Source organism: Sebastes umbrosus, chromosome 24 (assembly GCF_015220745.1).
Source record: "Sebastes umbrosus isolate fSebUmb1 chromosome 24, fSebUmb1.pri, whole genome shotgun sequence".
Classification (NCBI taxonomy): Eukaryota; Metazoa; Chordata; class Actinopteri; order Perciformes; family Sebastidae; genus Sebastes; species Sebastes umbrosus.
Genome location: NC_051292.1, coordinates 9,991,938 through 10,015,623, shown reverse-complemented (window position 1 = coordinate 10,015,623; position 23,686 = coordinate 9,991,938). Strand labels below are relative to the sequence as shown.

The 23,686-nt window shown below is 38.3% G+C and overlaps 1 protein-coding gene across 5 annotated transcripts in view; it reads left to right on the top strand.

Moving 5' to 3' along the window:
- The first annotated feature begins 660 nt into the window (after window positions 1–660).
- The window catches only part of LOC119483459 (voltage-dependent L-type calcium channel subunit beta-4-like), a 28,794-nt gene continuing 5,768 nt past the window's right edge, over window positions 661–23,686 (top strand). The window contains exons 1-14 of one of the 5 annotated variants that reach the window (XM_037761562.1): window positions 661–909; window positions 3,968–4,051; window positions 7,849–7,920; window positions 11,764–11,934; window positions 12,055–12,177; window positions 12,312–12,439; window positions 15,725–15,801; window positions 16,230–16,249; window positions 18,006–18,086; window positions 20,051–20,109; window positions 20,694–20,803; window positions 20,976–21,127; window positions 22,980–23,075; window positions 23,482–23,667. In XM_037761562.1, coding sequence (XP_037617490.1) covers window positions 847–909; window positions 3,968–4,051; window positions 7,849–7,920; window positions 11,764–11,934; window positions 12,055–12,177; window positions 12,312–12,439; window positions 15,725–15,801; window positions 16,230–16,249; window positions 18,006–18,086; window positions 20,051–20,109; window positions 20,694–20,803; window positions 20,976–21,127; window positions 22,980–23,075; window positions 23,482–23,667 — 1,422 coding nt within the window. In that variant the 5' untranslated portion in view covers window positions 661–846. The remainder of the gene's footprint in view (window positions 910–3,967; window positions 4,052–7,848; window positions 7,921–11,763; window positions 11,935–12,054; window positions 12,178–12,311; window positions 12,440–15,724; window positions 15,802–16,229; window positions 16,250–18,005; window positions 18,087–20,050; window positions 20,110–20,693; window positions 20,804–20,975; window positions 21,128–22,979; window positions 23,076–23,481; window positions 23,668–23,686) is intronic. The other 4 variants (XM_037761561.1, XM_037761564.1, XM_037761563.1 and 1 more) reach the window with 4 other exon arrangements.

The following is a 23,686-nucleotide window of genomic DNA, read 5'->3' as shown; positions in this document are numbered from 1 at the left end:
TGCAACAATGTCTCTATTAAAGTTCCTGCAACAATGTCTCCATTAAAGTTCCTGCAACAATGCTTTATTTGCAATGACAATCTTTGGCATCTACTAAAATTCCTGCAACAATGTCTCTATTAAAGTAAAGTAAATAAAAACATAAACATAAGTAAATACAAAATAGTAATTACTTTATTAAATGTTGGTAATTTTTTTATTCTTACAATAAATTGTAGCTATAATATAATATAATATAATATATATAATATGCATATTACAATATATAATATATACAATATGCATATACAAGGGGAAATCACACAGTGAAAGCAAAAACATAACCATTATTAAATACAAAATAGTAATGTAAATGTAAATTTTGTGGAGGACAAAACAACAGATGTGTGTGTAGCCTGACTTGTACCATTACCATATTAAATGATGGTAACATTTTTATTCTTACAATAATTGCATTTTAAATGTGTATCTTTTAAACTCCATGTTGCTGATTTAAGCCTAAAATAACTCCTCACTATGTCTAAAATAGTTACTTTGTGCCTCTTTAAGACTCTTAACCTACTCCTCAGGCTAATTATAGTCTCCCTCACCCCCCTAAGGGTTTGTAGAATAGTCTCGTCCATCACTCAGCAGCAGCTGCTTGTGAGTGGCTGGAGAGGAGAGGATAGAGCAGAGTGAGCAGCAGGAAGAAGAAGAGGAAACACACCTGTCTCTGGTCTCAGGTGTGCTCAGCTGTGTGGTGTGAAGCTGGAGCACACAGCCCGGAACCCGACACCCCTCCGCTGGACCGGACCGGAGCAGCAGCAGCAGCAGCAGCCAGCCCTCTGGACCGATGTCCTGGCAGAAATGTCCCGACATATATACATACGGAACAAGATAGGCGAGGGCATCCAGGCGCCCATCTTCCAGGTAACTCTGGTTCTTCATACACCTTTTCACATTAAAAGCACTCATAAATAGTCATAACTGATGCTAAATTGGTGCATGTGCATACACCTTTTCACATTAAAAGCACTAATAGTCATAACTGATGCTAAATTGGTGCATGTGCATACACCTTTTCACATTAAAAGCACTAATAAATAGTCATAACTGATGCTAAATTGGTGTAATTTTGCAATGTAGAGCAGAGAGTCACTTTTACCAGCTACCTGAGATGTGTAGGTTTTTAAATAATACAATATATATATCTAAAAAGCACCAAAAAGTTAACAAATTGCACTGTTAAAGAAGTCCATACTGTACTATAGTGCACGTGCATACACCTTTTCACATTAAAAGCACTAATAAATAGTCATAACTGATGCTAAATTGGTGTAATTTTGCAATGTAGAGCAGAGAGTCACTTTTACCAGCTACCTGAGATGTGTAGGTTTTTAAATAATACAAAATATATATTTAAAAAGCACCAAAAAGTTAACTAATTGCACTGTTAAAGAAGTCCATACTGTACTATAGTGCACGTGCATACACCTTTTCACATTAAAAGCACTAATAAATAGTCATAACTGCTGTTAAAATGGTGTAATTTTGCAATGTAGAGCAGAGAGTCACTTTTAAGTTTTTTAAGTTTTGAAATAATACAATATAGATATTTAAAAAAAGGTACATTAACAAATTGCATGGTTGAAGAAGTCCATACTGTGGTGACTGAAGACTCCTCAGTTCTGTTATAGTGCATTTATAGATAAATATGTACATTTATATCAAGTTTTTTTTATGCACAGTTGATTTTTTGTGTTGTACAGATTGCATATGGTAGAGATAGTAGTGATACAAACTCTGTTTTTATTGTCTTTAGTATAAAAAGGAGCCATCAGACTATCATAGTTTTGACCTTTTTTTGTCTTTAATAAAAAGATACTTTTACCAGCTATGTGAGAAGTGTAGGTTTTTAAATAATAAAATATATATTTTAAAAAAACTGTTGAGGAAGTCCATACTGTGTTGACTGAAGACTCCTCAGTTCTGTTATAGTGCATTTGCATACACCTTTCCACATTAAAAACACTAATAAATAGTCATAACTGCTGCGAAATTGGTGCAAAACTTGCAATGTAGAGCAGAGAGTCACTTTTTTAAGTTTTTAAGTTTCGAAATAATAAAATATCTAGTTTTTTTTATGTACAGTTGATTAAATTTAAATAGAAGGAAGTATAAAAATAGGAGCAGTATATACAGTACTGACAATAAACAGACTATTAACAAATTTGCACAAGTGGAAAATGATATTACACAGTGAGAATGAATTAATGATTGAATGAATGACTGAATGAATGAAATTCCACCTGAAAATACCAGGTTATTACATGCATTTGCCTTATAGATAAATATGTACATTTATATCAAGTTTTTTTATGCACAATTGATTTTTTTGTATGGTACAGATTTGCATATGGTAGTGATACAAACTCTGTTTTTATTGTCGCAAGTGTAAAAAGGTGCCATCAGACTTTCATGACCTTTTTTTGTCATTCAGAAGGCCACTTTAAATGTCCTGCATCTTGTTAAGATAAGATAAGATAAGATAAGATAAGATATTCCTTTATTAGTCCCGCAGTGGTTAAATTTGCAGAGTACAGCAGCAAAGGGGATAGTGCAAAAAACAAGATGCATCAGCTAACACAGTAAAAAAAAAAGAGCTAAACAAAGTATAACAAAATATGAACCATTTAAATAGAAGGAAGTATAAAAATAGGATCAGTATATACAGTATTGACAATAAACAGACTATTAACAAAATTGCACAAGTGGAAAATGATATTGCACAGTGAGAATGAATGAATGAATGAAAGAAATTCCACCTGAAAATATCAGGTTATTGTCAGTTAAGTTGTTTTGTAATGATGGAGGTTATCATGGTTATAATTTAAAGTGTTATAATGTTATTGATTGAATAAATGACCATGTCAGTGTTATTCTTGAGGACTAAATGTGCACAGAATTTGAGTTTTCATTATCTTTAATCATGTCTTCATCTAGCTGAAATATACTTGCATACTGTATATATAAGGCTCTTCAACTTCAGTCAACCAGCCTCTCGACCATCCATGCAGCATTTATTATCTTATTAATAGGCTATTACCTGTCACAGTCTCCTTCCTCAGATAAAGCACCATGTTGGGCTTCAGTGATCAATATCACTTGTAAACATTTGACATTTTATTGAATTTAAATGCTGCTATGTGGAGCACAAATATACCAGAATAACTAAACATATTCTTAAAGGATGTAGATGTTGTTTCAGGTAAGGCGGTTCAGAGAAGGGAGTATATATATTTCCCCATTAGATAACTGATTACTCATTTTTCTTCAGCTCAGTGGATCATCGGAGGCTACAGGCTGGTATTAATAGCCGGGTATTCATAGATATAGCCAACTTTATCCTTCATCTCTCTTCTTGGCTGTTGGCTTGAGACAGAAGAGAGATGGTGACCCAGATTAATGCCCCTGTTTTATAAATTCAGGGAAGTAGGTTTATTTTTTTTTTACAGTGACATTGTCATTAACTCTGGAGACTTGAACAGAAATGGGGCAAATCACTGGCAGATAATTAATTTAGCTCCCTGGAGATTAACTCTGCTGGTTATATTTAGACTTTTTTTGGGGAGAGAAGAAGAAAGAATGAGAGAAAGTCAGGGAGAAAAGTAAGTAGGCAAGGCAAACGTATAATTCAAAAACATCCAGTACATTATGACTTCTGGGTGCATTCAAACTTATATCTTGTAAAGTTGACCTTATTATTGTACTGTTGACATCAAAACCCATTTAGGAAAAGAGCGTCAGCCGAATGTCTAAAGTGTATGTGCATGATTTGCACCTTGCATCGTGTATTAGCTTGATGTGTCTTTATTGACTCACATAATATCAAACATACAGATTTAACAGATGCTCGTGAAGAAAATGTCATAGATAGATAAACAAAAGTGTTTCTGCTGGTTGAGATCTTGTTTTTTTCTCCATACAGGTGAATCGAGGGACTTATTCCAGGAGGAGCCGACTCAAGAGGTCCGATGGCAGCACCACCTCCACCAGCTTCATCCTCAGACAGGTAGGGAAATGCAAAGAAAGGCCTGGGATGTAAAAAAGAAAACAGTTAAGAACATTATAATAAAAGTAAATTATGGTCTGTTCCATGCTCACTTATGTCTCATAAGTTGCTGCAGCAATTTTTGGGTTGATACTATTTGTTACAAAGATTTGGTGCAAAATTTAACCTTTTTTTACCACTCAAGAATTGATAAAAATGATCAATAATCCCTCCAAAATACCACATTAAGACACCAAAGACCTTGAGGAAAACCATAGAAAAAGCCATGCTGTGATTTGGTATCAAAAACTTTTGACATTTGGAGATTTCTGATTTCACTAGCTCTACTCAGAAACCCCCTTATTGTCAATCTAGCTAGGAAAGCCATCCATCCTCTGAATGCTCTAGGTCTCTAGTTTGTGGCTGTAAAGTTTCATGAGGCTGTGATTATCCTAGAGGTCACCACAGGTCACCTCTAGGATATGATTATCGTAAAGTGGGCATATCTGTAAAGGGGAGATTCGATGGTACCCATAGAACCCATTTTCATTCACATATCTGGAGGTCAGAGGTCAAAGGACCCCTTTGAAAAGCCAGTTTTTCCTCGCCAAAATTTAGCATAACTTTGAAGCGTTATTCTTCCTAACATGCTAATATGACATGGTTGTTACCAATGGTTTCCTTAGGTTTTATAGTTTCATGTGATATCCCCTTCACTCTAGCTCTAAAACTGAGCCTGTTCCAGCCTCTGACAGACAGTAAAGCCGGCGCCCTCAAGGAGTGGAAGAGGAAAAGATGGAGATTTTGATACATTCATAGCTTCAATTTCAGGATTATTACATATTGTCTGTTGAATATTGCATATTGAATCACGTGATTTTCTGCATCAGAATGCACGTGCATGACACGACCACGGGGATGACGTGGTGCACATCATTATCGACTGCAGAGGGCGGTAATCTGCTGTCAGTAAGAAGGTAGCAATTTGCAAGTAAAAAGAAGACTGCGAGCCCAAAGACTTGTCTCGCACTAAGGATGATTTTTCTTTGATAAGTGGGTCTCACAACAGTGGAGAAAAATACATGTTGCATTAGAAGTTAAGTAATATGCACAGTTATTGCCAGGTTATCTCTGTTTTAATTTGAAAAACATGCAATTTAGATAACCCTAACACTGTTCTTATTTCAGTGCCTCACTAGAAACATCACAGATAGGGCTTTTATTAAGATAGTGTCAGCATGGAAAGGTGTCAGTAAACAAATGACTTATTTATGTCGTAAATTGCAATGTTTCAATCCTCACTTTTCTTAGTATTTTCAGTGGGTTTTTATCTCAAATGGCCAGCTCATATGCAAACTCCTCGCTCTGATGTACAGTGCTTTATATTACAAAGTGACGAGCGGAGAGGAGGGAGATGTTTGCTGTCTTCTTCAGCTGCCAGATAGTGAGTCATATTTATGATGGCCATTTCTTTTGATAAGTATTTAGAGCTCCTTGACGGATGCTGTTTTTTTTGAGTAGTGTGCTGTTGATGTTCATACTCTTGCGCATTTTGCAGGGTTTCATTGAAGTTTTAGGTCTTTTATCAAGTTTTACCAGGTACTAATGTGGACATTAGTGGGTTTTAGGATGGTCTAGAGCAGATAGAAGTGGTTGCTTTGGCTGCCTGTTTGGTAATGCTGTAGATTTGCCTGATGTTTATCATTTATTAAGACTCTGAACTGGGTCTCACTGTTGATTATGTTACGTCTGGTGTATTGTTTTCTGCTGTGACATTATGGTTTGAGTTACTGAGGTCAAGCAAACTTCTTTTTCCCTCGGCTGCTAATCATATCTCGTACCATTATTTAAGCAATCATCCCTTAAATTGACATAAGTTATTTATTAATCCCAGAGTAAGTGATATAGGCAAAATTACTGTTCAATGTATTGCGTAATGTATACAGGGTAATGTATACACTATATTCCGTTTTAGTCGTCCAAAATCATACATTCAGAAACAACAAAACTAGCTATTTGAGATCTTACGCTGTGACAGATTATGAAAATGCTGCATTCACATGGAATAGGCAGGCTGTAGACGGCAGACGGACAACACCTTCTGGACGGCACGGGACAAACAAACAAACAGACGACTAAATGAAACAAGCATGACGATATGTTGGTACTTGGTGATGGAATGAAATATATTAAATCAAATTGTGTCTACTATTTTATGTAATTATTATAATAATGCATGTATCTATAAAATGCAGCTTTCTCTTAATATTCTATTACAAACTTAAACAACGTTCTCCTTGTGTGAGGGAGCTACGTAACATCCGGTTGTAAATCCCATCGTGGAGTACGGCAAAAAATTAAAATATCCATCACTAAAATGATATTCGGTTTGCCGTCTGCCTGATTCCATGTGATTGCAACATAAGATTTAACATCTCGTTCATTTGGATATAAGAAATGTAAAGATGAAATAGATTAGTCAATCAATTACTTATTTAAGTCACTTACCAAACAAAAAGGCCAAACATTCACTGATTCCTTCTCAAATGGGAAAATTAACTGCTTTTCTGTATTTGTTTATTATTGTAAATTGAATGTCTCCGAGTTTTGGACTATTGGTCTGATTTAAAAAAGCAAATTGAACGTCACCTTGGTGGCCACATGTTGGTTATTTTACAGACTGATCCCATACTTACATTTAACTGCTATAAATTAGTAAAAAACTAGGGCTAGGTATCAATATTTGTGCCTCTACCATACTCTATTTTTGTGAAATTTAAAAAATTTGTATTCATTTAACAAAATATAGTCAGTGTTAAATTAAAGTATCAGGTTTGATACCCAGCACTATGAAGGATTCAATATTTATCCACCAGAATAATTAACTGTAAATGAAATATCAAAATAATAAAACATTTAGGTTGGGTGCACTGGGAGGAATTTAGTCTCAGTATTTCTAAACATTCTGGACCAAAGTGTCCCATTTACTCACACTAAATATCCCTAAAATATAAATCCATGTGTACATGTATGGAGACTAAAGCATGTGATGCCTGTGTTTTTTAAATTTTTACTTTAGTAGTATAGAAATTTGATTCTCAAGTGGAAATAATTCAACATTTTTTTAAATACATAGATCCAGGTCATAAATTCATTAGACCTCCTTGTATCATCAGAACCAGATTGAATGTAATAAGAGTGAGGATGAGCTTTAACAGGCAAATGGAGGATGCTGCTCCCCTCTTTTACACCTCCATCCCCCTCCCCCGATTCCCACTAACCTCCCCGCACTAAAAAGGAGAGCGCTCATCCAAGCTGAGTGGACAGCCAGCCAGCCAATCCGCTCCGTGCACATTGGCTCTGTCATCAGGCTTGGATATTGAGGAAGGATCCACTGCTCTGCTGCTGCCGCTGCCGCTGCTGCTGCCGCCGCCTCTTGCTGCTCGTTGTGTATATGTATATGTGTGTGTCTGTGTGGGTGTATGTGTGTGTGTGTGTGTGTGTGTGTGAAAGCCTGATGAAATGAAATGCCAGGATTGGGCTACCTCCAGGGAGAGCCTCTCCATCCTATAATGTGAGCCAGCCAGCAGCGCTGTGAGACCAGGGAGAAGCTGCATCCATCAAGCGACGGGCCTCCGGAGGACCAGGCGTGATCCAACGGGAGGAGAGATTTTGAAAAAAAAAAAAATTATTCTCCTCTGCTGTGGAGAGAAGGGATTGTCGTCATCCCCCCATCCATCCTTTTTTTTTTTCTCTCTGTGGTGCCCCCTCCTTCCTCCTTCGCCTCCACTCTCATCTTTTCCCCCTCATTCTTCTAGAGGCGCTCGTTGGAATATCAAACCTCCATGTATGACAATTTGTACCTGCATGGATTTGAAGACTCGGAGGCGGTGAGTGTTTGGATGTGTGTGTGTGTCAATCTGCTTTTGCTCTCTCTCCCTTTTTTTTTTTTTTTGTTTATTGATGAAAGTAGCTCAGCTGTGCACACACACACACACACATAAGAGGCCTTTGATGGGTTCGCCAGCGGTATAGCGTGATCGTGGGCTATGCTTGGCTGGAAGGGGGTTGGGTGGGTGAGTGTTGGTGGTGTGTGTGTGTGTGAAAGGGGGGTGCACATTAGGCAGATGGCTTCTGACGTGTGACATTCACACAGTTATGTATATATGTATCTGTATGTGCGTGTGATGTGTGGTTCTTTATGTGGCTCTATAAACCTGTAAGAACGGATGTCAGGAGACCACCAGGAGCCAGGAGGAGCCATTTAGTCTTCATCACGCTCTGTACCGCTCAGAGATGGACCGAGCCGCGATTCAAAGAAGGAAGATGGAAAGATGTTTCTCCCCCTAAGGCCCATTAAATGGCCAAAATTCAGATGACACATTCATCATGTGCCTCATTTCTGCATTTATCACTTAAAAAAAAAAAGAAAAGAAAGAAAAGAAATGCAGCAGAGTATTTTTCTTTTTTTATCTGACCCTGCGACTGCGTGATGTATAGGCTCTGCCGAGGCTCGGAGAAACATGCATCGTGATGTCATTAAGTGGATTCTGATGTTGATGAGTCACATGCTGAAGCTACTCCATTGGATAATAGCTCGGATGCTACAGTGCAACCTCAAAAGCGTCCACACAGATGCATGAAAATGATGCTCAGAGTGACTTATCAGTGTTGGATTGAAGGATTTTTCTAAAAAATGGATTCAAAATATACAGCTAACGTGGGTAATTGAGAGCTTTTTATGCTTGCATGTGTGAGTTGTGTATGCACAAACAGGAATCTGTTGTATTTGTGACTATAAAAACAGTAGTCCAGCAATTTAAATGAAACCATAAAAACAGTGGATCCTACAAGTCCCATAATGCAACATCATTTTCCACATCCCCACATCTTTCAAACTCCTCATCCCCGGTTTGTTACCCAGGCTTTTTGTTAATTCATCTCAAGCTTAGATAACCATGATGACATCACTATGACATCATCAGGGGGGTTATTCACAAAGCTCCTCCAGAGACCGAAACCTAATACAACACTTTTCACAGACTAGTAGTTCTTCTCGTGACGAGTAGACTGATCAAGTCGATGTGTGAAATTGGTGGAATGCCCCTTTAATAAAAAACAGTCCAGCTGACCTATTAGAGTGAATCTGTAATCTGTCCATTCTTGTTCATCGTACAAAGACCCACTATAAGGTTAATATTTCCTAAAATTAAGAAACCGTTTTAATTCCCCACTTTGTGATTGGATGCACACGAGTGTGCTGAAGTCAGGCCTTGCTGCTGCTGGCTTGTAAAAAAAAGCGAAAAGTGCTTAGCTGTGATGACTAGCTTGATTGATCTTCTTGAGACTAATGGTCTTCCTTAATTGAATCATCATTAGTTGGCTGATTGTTTAGATTAAGACAGCAGAAGGAGGCACTTGGTCCAGTCATGTCCCAGCAAAAAAAAAGAAAAGTAGCATTACTGGAATTTGCACTGGGTGGCAGGATGAACTACTGCAAGTCCAGCATCTCTGGAGGCACTAAAGTGATTTAGAAATCCCTGACAGTGTGCAAGGAAATGGACAGCAAGGAAACTAAAAGCTAAACAGATGCAAAATACCATTTTTCATATCTATTGTGCCTCTCTCACCTCCCTTGATGGCAAAAATGGTGTAGGGTTAATGCAGAGAAAGTATCATTGACTTGTTTGAGCCCTTTACTTTATATTATCTGATGTTTTAAATTACATCAATCTGGAAAGATTAAAAGGCTTTCAAAGTAACTTGAAAGTAGCTAAACTTAGGCCGATAAAGCCTATTGCTTTGGTGTTGAATCTTACTGCTAATGTTTGGTGTCACCAAGGACACATTTGAAATCAGTGGTATATCTTTGAAATATGGATGGAGAAATCTGTTTGACAGCAACGCTAAGAATCCAACTTTCTGGCATCTAAAGCTGTTTCTGTGATCTTTGGTTTTGCGTGTCAGAGTAGCTGAATATGGCATACTTGAGTTGTTGGTAATATGGCAAATTCTCCCTTTAAATAAAGCCAGAATTCAAATATTGCTAGTTCAAACGATAGCCAGTCAGTGTGAATAAATGTCCGGGAATAAAAGTTTCAAACACATCTCTCCTCTTTATGTACAGTATGTTTGATATGTACAGTTGCTTAGCATGCTGTCAGACACCTGGCACCTACTCGTCTCAGTGCAGCAGCCCAGGCTTTGGTTAAACTCACCCATTTCTGCCAAGAAAAGAAAAAGAATACATGAAAACTTAGGCATGAAATCAAATAAAACAATCTGTCAAAGGTCAGATAGTGAGATACTAAATAAACTGCTTGACTTAGTTTGGAAGAATCTAATGATTGTGACGTACTATCTTCTAAGTTTGTCTTGCTATCTAATTCTGATTTATATCATAATTTCGACTTACTTTCTCACAATTTAGACTAGGGCCGCCCCCTCCTAGGCGATTAGTTGACTAATCGATCATTTTGGTCTCAGTCGACTACGATTTCTTTAGTGAATTAGTCGTTTTTTATGCTTTATTTTCATGCCGAATTACTTATTTCCAAGAAACTTATGAGCACAGATCTGTCGATTAATCAACTAATCACTTAGTCGACTAAATCGTATCGAGTGTTAGTCGACTAAGAATTTCTTTAGTCAAGGACAGCCCTAATTTAGACTAATTAGATCATAATTGTAACTTAGTATTTCAGCATTGTGACTTGCCATGAGTAGTTTTTTATCATCCATTTTTCCCTTTTCATGGCGGAAATGGTCTTCCATATAATCGCGACTAACCAGGACACTGATGTTGCCACACACTTTAGTCTCGTGGTTATGTACGAGCTAATATGTGGACTATGTGCACAAGGCGTGGATATCTGCTGCACTGTGTGTGTGTCAGTGTCACGTTTCATGGCCATATGGAACGATTGTGCAGTGAAAGAAAAACTGAACATCCCGGTCCAAAAGATGCAGGAATCGCTCTGCCTCTTTGTGGGGAGCGGCGATCAAAGTCGTCACTATCCAGAATTGTCTGGAAGTGTGAGATTGGCTGCGTGTGGTCGTACAAAACTGCTGACAGCACAGGAATGGGAAATTCCACTTTGTCTGAGATGCTGCTGGCAGTCGGCTCTTTTCTACATCATCCATTTCACCTGTTCTGCATGCAGAGTGCCAAGCCAACCAGTCTGGACTTGGCAATGCAAGTTGATGTGAACCCCGAATCTCAGGACAGTCAATGGTCCCATAAAGAAGCTTTTTCTTAAGTGGACCTCATTGTGCTTTTGCAGTGCTGGTCCTTTTGGCTGTCACTGGGATGAAGCTACAGTACATCCTTCTTTTACAGTGTTAGAGCTTATGTGCTTTTGTCTTCGTCAGACGGACAATTCAGGTCATTCTGTCCACACTTTTTCTGACTTTACATCCTTGGTTTTGTGCCTTGATCACACATTTACAGTACTGTGGACAATTCCTGTTCCTCTAAATGTAGCTTTGCCCACTGTACTGGCTGGGAAGGGTAAAAATGTTGCAGCAACTTTAGCTGACTTGAAGGTCTAGACTATTTTTAACTGCCTTTAGCAGGGCTCTAGTACTCGACTCTGGTCTCTGAAACAATGGGAAAACATCTCGAGACAGACTTCGGTGGTGACCAAATGCTTCCAGTATCCCCAGCAACATCTCCAAATAAGTCCATAGTTTGTATCCCAGCTATAACCTACCGTGCAATTTCTGCTTTGCAGGGCTCAGCTGATTCATATACTAGCAGACCATCAGACTCAGATGTCTCTCTGGAGGAGGAGCGGGAGGTGCAGGCCCAGGTCCAGAGCCAGAGCCCAAGCCAGAGCCAAGGACCGGGACAGAGCCGCCAGGAGAAGGAGCAGCAGGCCTCCACTCAACTGGAGAGAGCCAAGGTGGCCAACCTGTGACACGGCTTTAGCCAAAATCAATCTGCTGCTAGTTAATGTTTTTTCCTTAAAGTCTGGGAAATATGAATGAGAACTGGCTAAGTGTATGTGTATTCATCCCTCCAGACTAAACCTGTGGCCTTTGCTGTAAGGACCAACGTCAGCTATTGTGGCGCACTGGATGAGGATGTTCCAGTACCAGCCACAGCCATCTCCTTTGACGCCAAGGATTTCCTCCACATAAAAGAGGTATGTGTGTATTTTTTAATTAAACATGACACCTGCTGTATATATACTGCAATGTGAAAAACATGAACTTACAGATTTAAACATTTTTTCCTTATGTTTTTGTTCCTCCTTTTTTTTTATGTTCCGGTGTTCAGAAGTTCAACAACGACTGGTGGATCGGTCGGTTAGTGAAAGAGGGCTGTGAGATCGGCTTCATCCCCAGCCCTCTGAAGCTCGAGAACATCCGGCTCCTGCAGGAGCAAAAGAAAGGACGAGTCCAAGGGTAAGTAACAGAAAAACACACTCGTCTCACTAAACTAAGCACCATATGGTCACACGACAGTTAATGTTAACACACAAAAATATTATTAGAGGTAGATTTAACTATAAAAAGCACTTAAGCTATGTAAGAACTTTGGTATTTTCAATAAAAATGAATTGGTTAACAGCTTAATATATGGAAAAACAACACACTAGCAAAATTATCTTTTCTTTTCTATGGAAAAGAGACACATTTTTACTTAAGCAGCCCTTTAAATAACAGCTGAACAGCTCGCTGACTGAACTCTATGACCCTCCGCAGTTGGTCAAAAATATCATCCAACCATTCCCTTCATTGCCTTTATTTTCATCTCCATGCTGAAAGCTTTGTGTATTATTGTTATTATATGTTCAAACAACTTCTGAATGCCAGCTTTGCTCATCACTGTGTCTGGTATAACAGGTTTACCACCACTTTATCTCATTACCTCAGTTTATGATTACATTTGTCAATCATCATGCGACTGTCTGACACAGAAAATACTCAAACATGCCACTAATTGGTTGATTTTGTTCATGGTCATGTACTCGGTGTTGTTTTAACGGCCTGAAGTTGAGTTTACATTCTCCAGCTACACAGAAATTATACTGGGGTGATGTTTTGAAAAGTGGATTATTTGATATTCTGATATTTGTGAGACCGTTTTAAACGAAACAAACAAATGTTGACACTTGAAAAATCCTTTTAGACTATTATGGGAGGGATTAAATTTGCAAAAAAGTAGACTTTAATCAATTAAAACCAACCATTTTGACATTCAATTGTTTCAGTCATTGTTCACTATTTTCTGACATTTTTATAAACCAAAAAAAATCATAATTGATAATAAAATAATAAATTTGAACAGGATTTGTACAGTTATGTTTATTTCAGACATGTGACGAATAAGTAAAAATAAAAAAAGGAACATATATAATGTACAGTAGACACATAGCAAGCTCCTAATATACTAATTCTCAATATAAATAAACAACATAAATAAATATTGCATTTCTGGAAATGTGGGAATTTGGACTCATGACTTCACTCATTTCTAAACATCCTGGCTATGGCTCTGATTTTGTGTATAAATAATGAGCCACTAGAGTCCACAGATGGAATACCAGTTTTTGCCCTACACCCAAATTGTATTAATTTCTAATTTGTATACATTTTGATGCAGAGCAAACACTACGGAAGCTCTATTCTGTTGGTGTCTGTCCATACGGCTCCTGAGCAGACCCGGGTTACACTAATACAGACAATAAAGTGATTTAATCCGATACAGTAGTTTCTGTCCAGTACCTCCTTGGTAAAAGGTAATAAACTCTCAGATTCTGTAAATCTCTTTGACCCAGGTCTGCTCATGACTCATGACTATTTACTCCATCACTTCTCCTCATGCCGACTGTACCAGTGAAACACTTTCAATAGCTGTAATTAGCGCTCCTATCAGCCTCCTAGTTTCCGTGTGTGTGTGTAATGTGTCTTGAAGGTTCTGTCATCCAGAGTTTGTACAGTAACTCACATTGCACTTCCTCAAGCCTTGCTGTTGAGGTTAATACTAATGTTACCAGACTGGAGGACGTTTCACTTACTAGCACGGCTTCTGTGGCTTTGTCACCGAGCCTCACAGACGAGGAGAGGCATGTGAACCCCATTAACCAGGACTACATTTTCACTGTAACTGAAAGACAGTAGCCCAACATGAGGTATGCTGCCTTCCACAGATGTTGGGAAGTCTGAAATTAAAAAAATAAATAAATAAATAAGCCCCTTGAGATAGAATTTGGAGTTACAGCTGAAAAGTCGAACGTTAAAGGGAGTAAATGCAAAAGGCAGCGGGGGAAACAATTTAGTTTTTGTCAATTCAATATCAGATTCTTTGTTTTTTGTACTCTCTTTTTAAAAAATGTTAACATTTATTTATAGCCCGATTATCCACACTGTAGCATAACAATGATTTTTACTATATTCGGCACTTTATTTACTTATTTAACTAATTTGTCATGTTTAGCCTCTTTGGGTATCTTGAAAAGTGCTCTATGAATAAAAAAATATATATTTTTAGGGCTGTCAAATTCAAATATTTAATCGCATGATTGTCCATAATTAATCACAAATTAATTTGTGAATTTTTATCTGTTCAAAATGTACCTTAAAGGGAGATTTGTCAAGTATTTAACACTCTTATCAACATGGGAGTGGGCAAATATGCTTGCTTTATGCAAATGTATGTATATATTTATTATTGGATATTATCACTGTTAGATCTTAAAGAGGTTAATTAAAATCGCAAGTTGCGTTAAATTAGTGGCGTTAAAATGTATTTGCGTTAACGCGTTATTGTCACATACCTTTGACAGCCCTAATTATTTTTATTCATACTTTTTGAGTGAAGTTATCCCGGTACTTTTCATGAAAGAATAAAAACTCATCCAGATCCAGCCGGTATGGGTTGTGTAGGAGCAAGCATTACTTGTGTTTTATGTGCAAACACATTACACATAGCCAAACATTGGCTACCTGTGTGCAGCTGTAAAACGTCAGTTGAAACAATATCCTCATAGGTAGTCTCCAAAGACAAAAGTGAACAAGGTTCTGGTTAATGAAGTTGATATTATTTTTGTCCTTGCTAATAGCTTTTTTTTTGAGAGCTCAGCTGTTGGCCTCAGTTTCTGCACGGGCAAATCTTGCAAATCCTCCAAATGAAAATGTCATTGGTTTTTTAATTATTATTTAATTATGTTTTTTATGTAACTGATCAGCTGTGAATTTCAGACTTCCAACTCCTGTATGGAACTCAGCCTTACATACATTTGGACTTTTCACTGCATGCTGCTCCAATATTCTCATCCTGCGTAAAGTCAGCCCAGGTATCAGTCATAAATACACACTGACCATGCAGGATACTCCTTAATTACTCCTTAATTGAATATGTTCTTCCACTTGGCAATTTCTGTTGCCAAGTGGAAGATGTAATCACCCAAAAAAATAGTAATTACAATGAATTAGACGTGAACATTTTGCAGTTTATAGCTCATATTTACAGTCAATCTTGCAAAACTTGAATGCACCATATGTTTTTTTTCATCTATTAAACCCTGCAACACAAAACTATCGTTAAACAGTATTTATTCTCCCATGTTTTGCACCTTTTCCTCTGCAGTAAATGATAAGCCTTAGCAGTTTTATTTTTTTTTACATTTTCCACATTAATACCACGGTGTGTTTCTGTCTTTCTTTATCCCCTCTTGTCTTTTCCAGTAAGTCTGGGGGGAACTCTTCTTCCAGTGTAGAGGATGAGGTCTCTGCCTCTATCCGACCCCTCATATCCTCGGCAGGTGAGGACATCGGACAGGGGGAGAGGGCTGTTAATAGCCAGCCGCCAGCTTAGAGCCAAGCTTCCTGCTCCGCAACCACATAGAGAGAATAAGACCCTTCCCATGTCTCTGCATAGAGCATAAGTTCACTGCGTAGAGTTGTTGGTACATTTTCCCATGATCCTCCTCTTCCTCCAGTTGAGGACTGCAGGCGTTCTGAGACTGGGGCTTACCAACGACAAGACTATGAACCCCCCTCTGAACTGCACTCATGTGACTTTGTGAATATAACCTTAGGACAATAGAGATTTTTATATATTTATCATGCCGGTTAGGTTTCATTTGCTAAGTTTCTTTATGTGAAGCGCGTTTGAACGTTTCTTGAGACATTATGGTGACGCCTCCTCTAGCAGCAGCTACTGACGACAGTCTTCTCTCCCCTCCTACAGGAAAGCAGAAACAGAAAGTGGTAAGTTGGTGACGGTAAAACCTCAACTCACTCACCATCCACCAGACTCTTGTTGCTGCCATCATAAAATGACAGAAAGTTATGACCTCATGCCACGTACTATAGGGCACATAATACTTCAGCCCCACTGAAGTATACAGCGCCAAGTCATCACCAGTCCTGTGATGCCAAAGCCAAAAAAAGCGAATACATTTATTTCCCAAAATGTCAACAACTATTTATTTTAAATCAGAAGAAACCTTATTAAATACAAACAACGACTGAGGTCTAAGAACATACTGAGATGTTTACTATTCTTTGAGCCTTGCCATCAGTGAGACGAGGACTAGGACTAGGTTAGGACACGGTGAATATGTGACCTGAGGATGGAGAAAGGCCACAGATTCATTAAAATCAAAAATAGATTATCCCCTTAGATGAATTTCATGACAATGAAGATGCCTCCAGCCACTATGGAAGCAAAGAAAGCAACCGAATACCTAATTGTGAAATGTGACCTTTACTAAATACTTGATGTTGAACCTGAAATACCAGTCAAATTACAGCATGGAAATATTTCTGAATTTACGTGGTTTGAATTCTCAGATTCAGATAAAAAATTCAGGTGTCCAATAAATAATAAATTTAATAAAAATGTAATAAAGATAAATAAAAATTGTCAAGAAAAAGAACAAGTTGCTTAAATTGGATTGGTAAAATTAAAGACAAAAAAAAATTAAAACCTGAATATTTTTGACTTAATTAGTTATTACTCTAAACCTTAATTATTAGAGCCAAAAATTACTTTGAATTGAGCAACTTTGGAGAATAAACTCAGTGAACACTGAGACCTAAAGCTAGTAAGTGGTCCTTGAGTTTAGGTGTGTTTTTTTTTTTTTTTAAACTAACGTTCCAAGGTCCAGAATTACCTTTCTCTCTCAACTTGAATATATTTATTTTCTGAAAACTGAATATTTTCTATTTGAATATTGTGAACCCTAGAAAAAGATACTTAAAATCAAATTTTTTAACGTAAAGTTTACAGAGAAAAATTCAGACCACATCACAGACCAAGTAAAATGTTTCAGTGTTATAAGTTTAGTGGTATTCAACATTACTATTTTACTATTTCCACATTAAATATCCACAAGTGATAAAATTTTACAATTCGGTATTCAGTTACATATAAGTATCCATCCATAGCCAGCCTCTAGGGTGTAGCTCTATGGTGTAACTACATAATATCTACCACTTTGGCATGGTACAGTGTCGTGGTGCGACTTCTTATCGTGATACTTTGTCTGGTATTGTGTTAATTGGGGCAGAGTAGCCATCATATCCATCCATCCATGTAGTAAATGATAAAAATGTATTAGTCTGTCAAAATGTAATAACAAGTTACTTTAAATGTGTTGAAAACAAAACTAAATCTGTTAATTAAGTAACTTATAATGTACATATAATATAATAATGTGCTACATTATCAGGAAAAAAAAGTGTAACAATCTCAGTCAAAATACTAAATACAAAAATGTATTAATATTTATTTTTGCCATTTTGTTTTTATAACATTTTGACACGTTACATTATCATTTGCTACTGTATACGCCTCGACGTGGCAGTGCACCATTTAACACATCTGATTGTAAGCCAAGGTCAGCTGGCTCAGCAGTCCTTTACAGCTGTCTGCTCTGAATATTTAAAGTTATTTTTGGTTCCATTGTCTCTTTTGTGACGAATCTCCTGCTGCTGATTAAAATGTGTTTTGTGTTTCCAGACGGAGCACATCCCCCCGTATGACGTGGTTCCCTCCATGAGGCCCGTAGTGCTGGTGGGACCCTCGCTGAAGGGTTATGAGGTGAGCTGCCAGAAAATCTAAAATAGCCTTTGTTCAATCCCTATAAATAGCACTGATTCAGCGCCACTGAATGACTTACTGCATGTGATGTTTACCAGTGTGAAAGGGACAAGATTACTGAAAGGAGATGAGTCCTGTACGTCTTTTTCCCTGAGTCCCCCAAAATAGCTCGCTGTTGGCGCAGTTAATTGTGAGTGTGTCAGCGCCCACGTAGCATCCAGATTGCAGCCAGACTAACGAGGAGACTAAGAGGTCAGATGAAAATATGTTGTGTAATTGGAAGATTTTAACTGTCTCATTGCTTTCCACTACTGTTTATAATTTAGACAAGGAATGCACTCAATATTAGGAGCAAAATCCAGGACTATAATTGTCATGGACACAGGTGATGAGGGGGAAACAAGAGCTATTAATCCTCATTGGAGGTTTAGAGAAACTGATGCAGACAGGTTAGATTTAGGATTTTTTAACTCGAGAGACAATTAAAATGTGGACTTCAACTCAGTATGAAAGCTGTAGAGCTGAGAGCAACTGCAGATTTGGTGGATAATTCTCTGTTGGTTTGCCACTACAAGCAACACCTTTTACATTATAATTCATAAAAATATTGATTAATGCAGCTTTAAAAACGTTACTTCCCTACATCCTAGTTTGAGACATCTGAGAATGCGGCTACTAAAATGTGTTGTAGAGTTTAGTTAAAGGTATAATATGTAACTTTTCTGCATTACAATGTCTAAAAACGACTAGATCGGTGTTGAGTTGTGTATTTACGTTATCCCAAATGTTTCCAACAATTTTCAAACCAGAGAAATCTGTATTTATAATCAATGTAATGCTTCGTTTCATTTGGATATCTGTCAATGGCGTCATAACGCCTTTGTGCATGCAGCAGTGTTGTGGTTGTCTGCCAGAAGCTGTCATAAATTGACATTTTATTCAGTTTTAAGCCATATATTCTTAGATCTTGGTCGTTTTAACTCTGTATTTTAACTGTATGAAGGATTTTAAGTCGTTGAATGTCTGGATCTCAGGTTATCAGAAAAACAAGCTGAGCAAATGTTAGCAGCAGCTTGGCTCGTGGCAGCGTGGCTCACAGCCTCTCTCCGCTGAACAGCGTAGGAGGAACTGATTTTTAACATGAAACTGCTTTATTCAGTGTTTTTACCGGTTTTAATCACCGGGTCCGTTTGTTTTGGAGAGGAGACCTCTGCAGTAAAAACCTCCTGAATGACTGCAGCTGGGAAGTTAACTGCAATAATGGTGAAGACAACAACTCCCATGATCCCACGCTACTTCACGACGTCACCAAAATCAGAAAATGGCAGAAAATGACATATTATGAGTTTGATTTAATGTGTGCTTGTACAGATTGACGTCGATAAACTTGAAAAAGACTTAAGGTACCTGTACAACAGTACGATTACTGGTCACATGTTAACTATTTGGGTTGATGACTTCACATCCATCCTGTTTACTCAGAAAAGGCGTCATTTGTCATCCTGTTTTTTTAGCAGCAGAAGAAATGCCATCTGTGTTGTTCTCCTGGATTTGCCTGATGGAAGGGGGGCTTATTCATATTTAGGGTTATTACAGGGCTGGTGCCAATCCCAGTATGCATTGGACAGGAGGCTGGGCACCGTGTGGACAGATTATCTGTCCTAACAAATAGACAAACACATGTATACCATTCCCACTTATTGCATGTATACAACTTCAATTCAACAATTCAATTTAGCTGCTAGGGGAAACCAGAAGAGTTACAAAAGATGGAAACTACTCAGACAAAGAACCAGGTTGAACAGTATTCACATTTTTTTAAATAGTGTTCTGGCCAAGATCATAAATGCAATTTCTGATACAGTCATATTAAAGATTTCATCCTTAAAACAACTCAATAACCACAGAAATAACTACTTTTTTTATGTCCTTTGTGCCAAACTCTCCTCTCTTCTTCCACACAGGTTACAGACATGATGCAGAAAGCACTGTTTGACTTCCTCAAGCACAGATTTGATGGCAGGTAAGGAGACAAGTGTGACAGTTAACTAGACCCTGTAATGATTGTGTGTGTGATAGTTTGACAGATTTATTGGTCATATTTTCAACACTTAAGTTGGCAGAATGATGCATCTCACTACTGCATTTTAGCAAGTTTAATTTACATTCAAGGAAGCGGGGGAAAAAAAGTTACAGGTCACAATATCTTCTTTTGAATACAGCCAAAAGTGGCAATCAATGAGGTTTTGAAAACTGTTGTACTGCATCTAAGCTCACATATCCTGCCTTATTTAAGTACGATTAGCAGCCCAAAAGGAATGTGCAGAAATACATTAAATACAATTCTACAGTATAATGTATTTATTCAACATGAAGAAACATGGGAACATGGGAAAACCATTTTATTATACAGCAATACTTCCCGAAATGAAAGAAAAGGAAATAGTCAAAGCTAGTAGACTACCTGACAGCATGCATCGCCGAGTATTGTGATTTATCTTGTTTATATCGTGGACAAAATACATTTCCTCTGCACACCACTGAGAATCTAACTAATTCATCTGTTTTTAGGTTTTTACATGTTTATTCTCTCTCACCATCTAACAGGATATCTATCACACGAGTCACCGCAGATATATCATTAGCCAAGAGGTCTGTTCTCAACAACCCCAGTAAGAGGGCCATCATTGAAAGATCCAACACTCGCTCCAGCTTAGGTAAGAAAGCTCCACAATATCGGCATGCACACGTATAGAAACTTAAAAAATGTTTACTGGAGCTAATTCAACCAACTAAGATAATAGAAACCAAAGAAAAGAAATCAAGTCTTGAACTGTGCAAATGTCTAAATACTTTATTGTGTATTTGAATCGTTTCTTGTCTCATCAGCTGAGGTGCAAAGTGAGATTGAGAGGATCTTTGAGTTGGCCCGCTCCCTGCAGCTGGTGGTGCTGGACGCTGACACCATCAACCACCCGGCCCAGCTCCTCAAGACCTCCCTGGCCCCCATAATTGTTCACGTTAAAGTCTCCTCGCCAAAGGTACCGAGTGTTGGGAGGACATAGCCAATCACAAGCTCAGAAAGCATTGCTTTTTGATGGCAAATCCTTAAGGAACAGCTGGTTTTATTTAGCTCTTAACAGATTTCAAACCCTTTTTATTTAGAGGACTAATCAGCCAAATCGTGATGTCAAGCAAAACAAAGCTTGGCATAAATAAAATGAAGCATGTGATATAATCTCCACAGCTACTGTTCCACAGAGTCATTCAGTTGGTGGAGACAAACAACAAGAACACCTAGACATGTTAAAGGTAACGGTCTCTATGTTAGGTTGAGATTTTACCCTCCACTGGTGTAGCAGCACAAACACAATGTTCCCTCCAAAACCAGCATGAAATACTGTACTTTAAAGCCACTCAGTAACATGCGAGGCTTCAGTAGACGCTTCAAATCTGCACCAAATAATCTGCACCTTTGCATGGAAGAGTACGTCTGCTGCACTTCTTCCCCTTACACTGGGACTATAGCAATGATCCGACTAGTTGTGTGTGTGGAGGGTGAATAATCTCACATGCTCACACAAGAAGAACCTCCCAAATAACACCACAGATCAGTAAGATGTGTCTTGATGCACTCGTTTAAATGCTGTCACATCCTGGGTTGCGTCCGAAATTCCACACTAACATGCTATTTAGTTCGCTGAAACAGTGTGTGAGATTTTTTAGTGACGGAAACCTTAGTATGAAACCAATAGTGTGCGAATTGCATACTATTTCCGGTGAAATTTTACAGTATGCAAACGCTGGACACTACAGTGGCATAAATATCCCAAAATGCAATGCTGTAGTGACGACAACATTCATAACGGGCGTTGACTGACAGCTCTGTAACGTCAATAACGCTTCAGTTTAAGTTTTGAGACTTTGAGACGTGAGGTTGGCACGGGTTACCACGGTTATGCGTCTCCAACTGGTTCATTCACACAAAAGTATGTTGAACGATATGTACACATATCGGGTATGTAGTGCATAGTTATGGGATTTCGGATGCAGTCCTGGTTAGGGGACTTTCACACCTGTTTAACCCCACTCCTCTCCTTAGCATGCACAATGCTCGTTTTGGAAAACTGACCAGTCTGCAGACAAATCAGGAAGCAGCAATATCACCTGATTTTAGAAAATATGTCCCGTAATGTGGGTCATTAATTTACGCTTAAAAGTAGTTAAATTTAAATATTTAGAGTCAGTACTGGACTCAAATAAATACCTGCCATGTGCAGTTTTTAAATGTAGACTGTTGAGGTTGCTAAAAGTGCTAAAACCCAGAAGAAATGCAGTAGTATATGATCTCAGTGTCCTCAGTAGTACAGTAGCTACAGCCCTGATTTTGACCAGTAAGACCAGTCAACAACAAAAAACACATTTTTACTTAAATGTGCAAACCTATAAAAAAAAGATACAACTGAAACTTGTTTTTTTTTTCACCAGTAAAGAAACATTAACATGCATAATGTGTGAACAGGCATAAATTAAGTCAGGCTATTTAAACATAATGCATTAAAGTATGGAGTAAATGATTGAATGCATAAATCACTTCACTTTATTCCAGACTTACTGTATAGTCCATAAAAGATAATAATAGACACGTTTATTATTTCTGCCTCTACACTTCTGCTGACAAACTAGCTTCATTAAATCTCCGCACATACAATAACATCCTTAGACACATAAAACAATTCTCATTATGAACTACAATCCCTTCGTTTTAGCACTCATCATGTGATGAGGAGAGAGTACTGGGTGACCTGGAACGAGTGCACCCAAAAGCTGCGATCCTTTTGGTTCAGTGTAACTGGAGCATCATGTACTCTCCTACTGTACGCTGTCATCCAGGTCCTGCAGAGGCTAGTCAAGTCCAGAGGGAAGTCCCAGAGCAAACACCTGAATGTCCAGCTCGTGGCAGCTGACAAACTGGCCCAGTGTCCTCCAGTAAGTCGCCATCCTTATATAATGACTTATACTGACCTCACTCCTACTTTTACTGTCTTTTATGTAGTCACTGTACAAAAATAAATTATGACACAAAGATGTTCACTGTACAAAGATAGATGACACAAAGATATTCACTGTACAAAGATAGATGACACAAAGATGTTCACTGTACAAAGATAGATGACACAAAGATGTGCACTCAGAGACAAATGCCTCTTCTGCCTCTTGCCTTTCTCTGTATTCACATTATATAGGTACACCAACTAATTTGTGTACAATACAATACTAATATATAATAAGTCTTTACACAGCAACACAACAGGACCTCAGTGTGCAGATCATTTTCAGTTTCATCAGTAGCTTCATACCTGCCTTCCTCCCTCTGACCATCTGCCGCTCACAGGAAATGTTCGACATCATCCTGGACGAGAACCAGCTGGAGGACGCCTGCGAGCATCTCGCCGAATACCTCGAGGCCTACTGGAAGGCGACCCATACCTCGATGGCGACGCCCCTGAACCCCCTGCTGGGACGCAACCTGGGCCCCACCACCCTCACCCCCTACCCCACCAGCATCTCTGGACTGCAGGTACACATTTTTAGTTCTT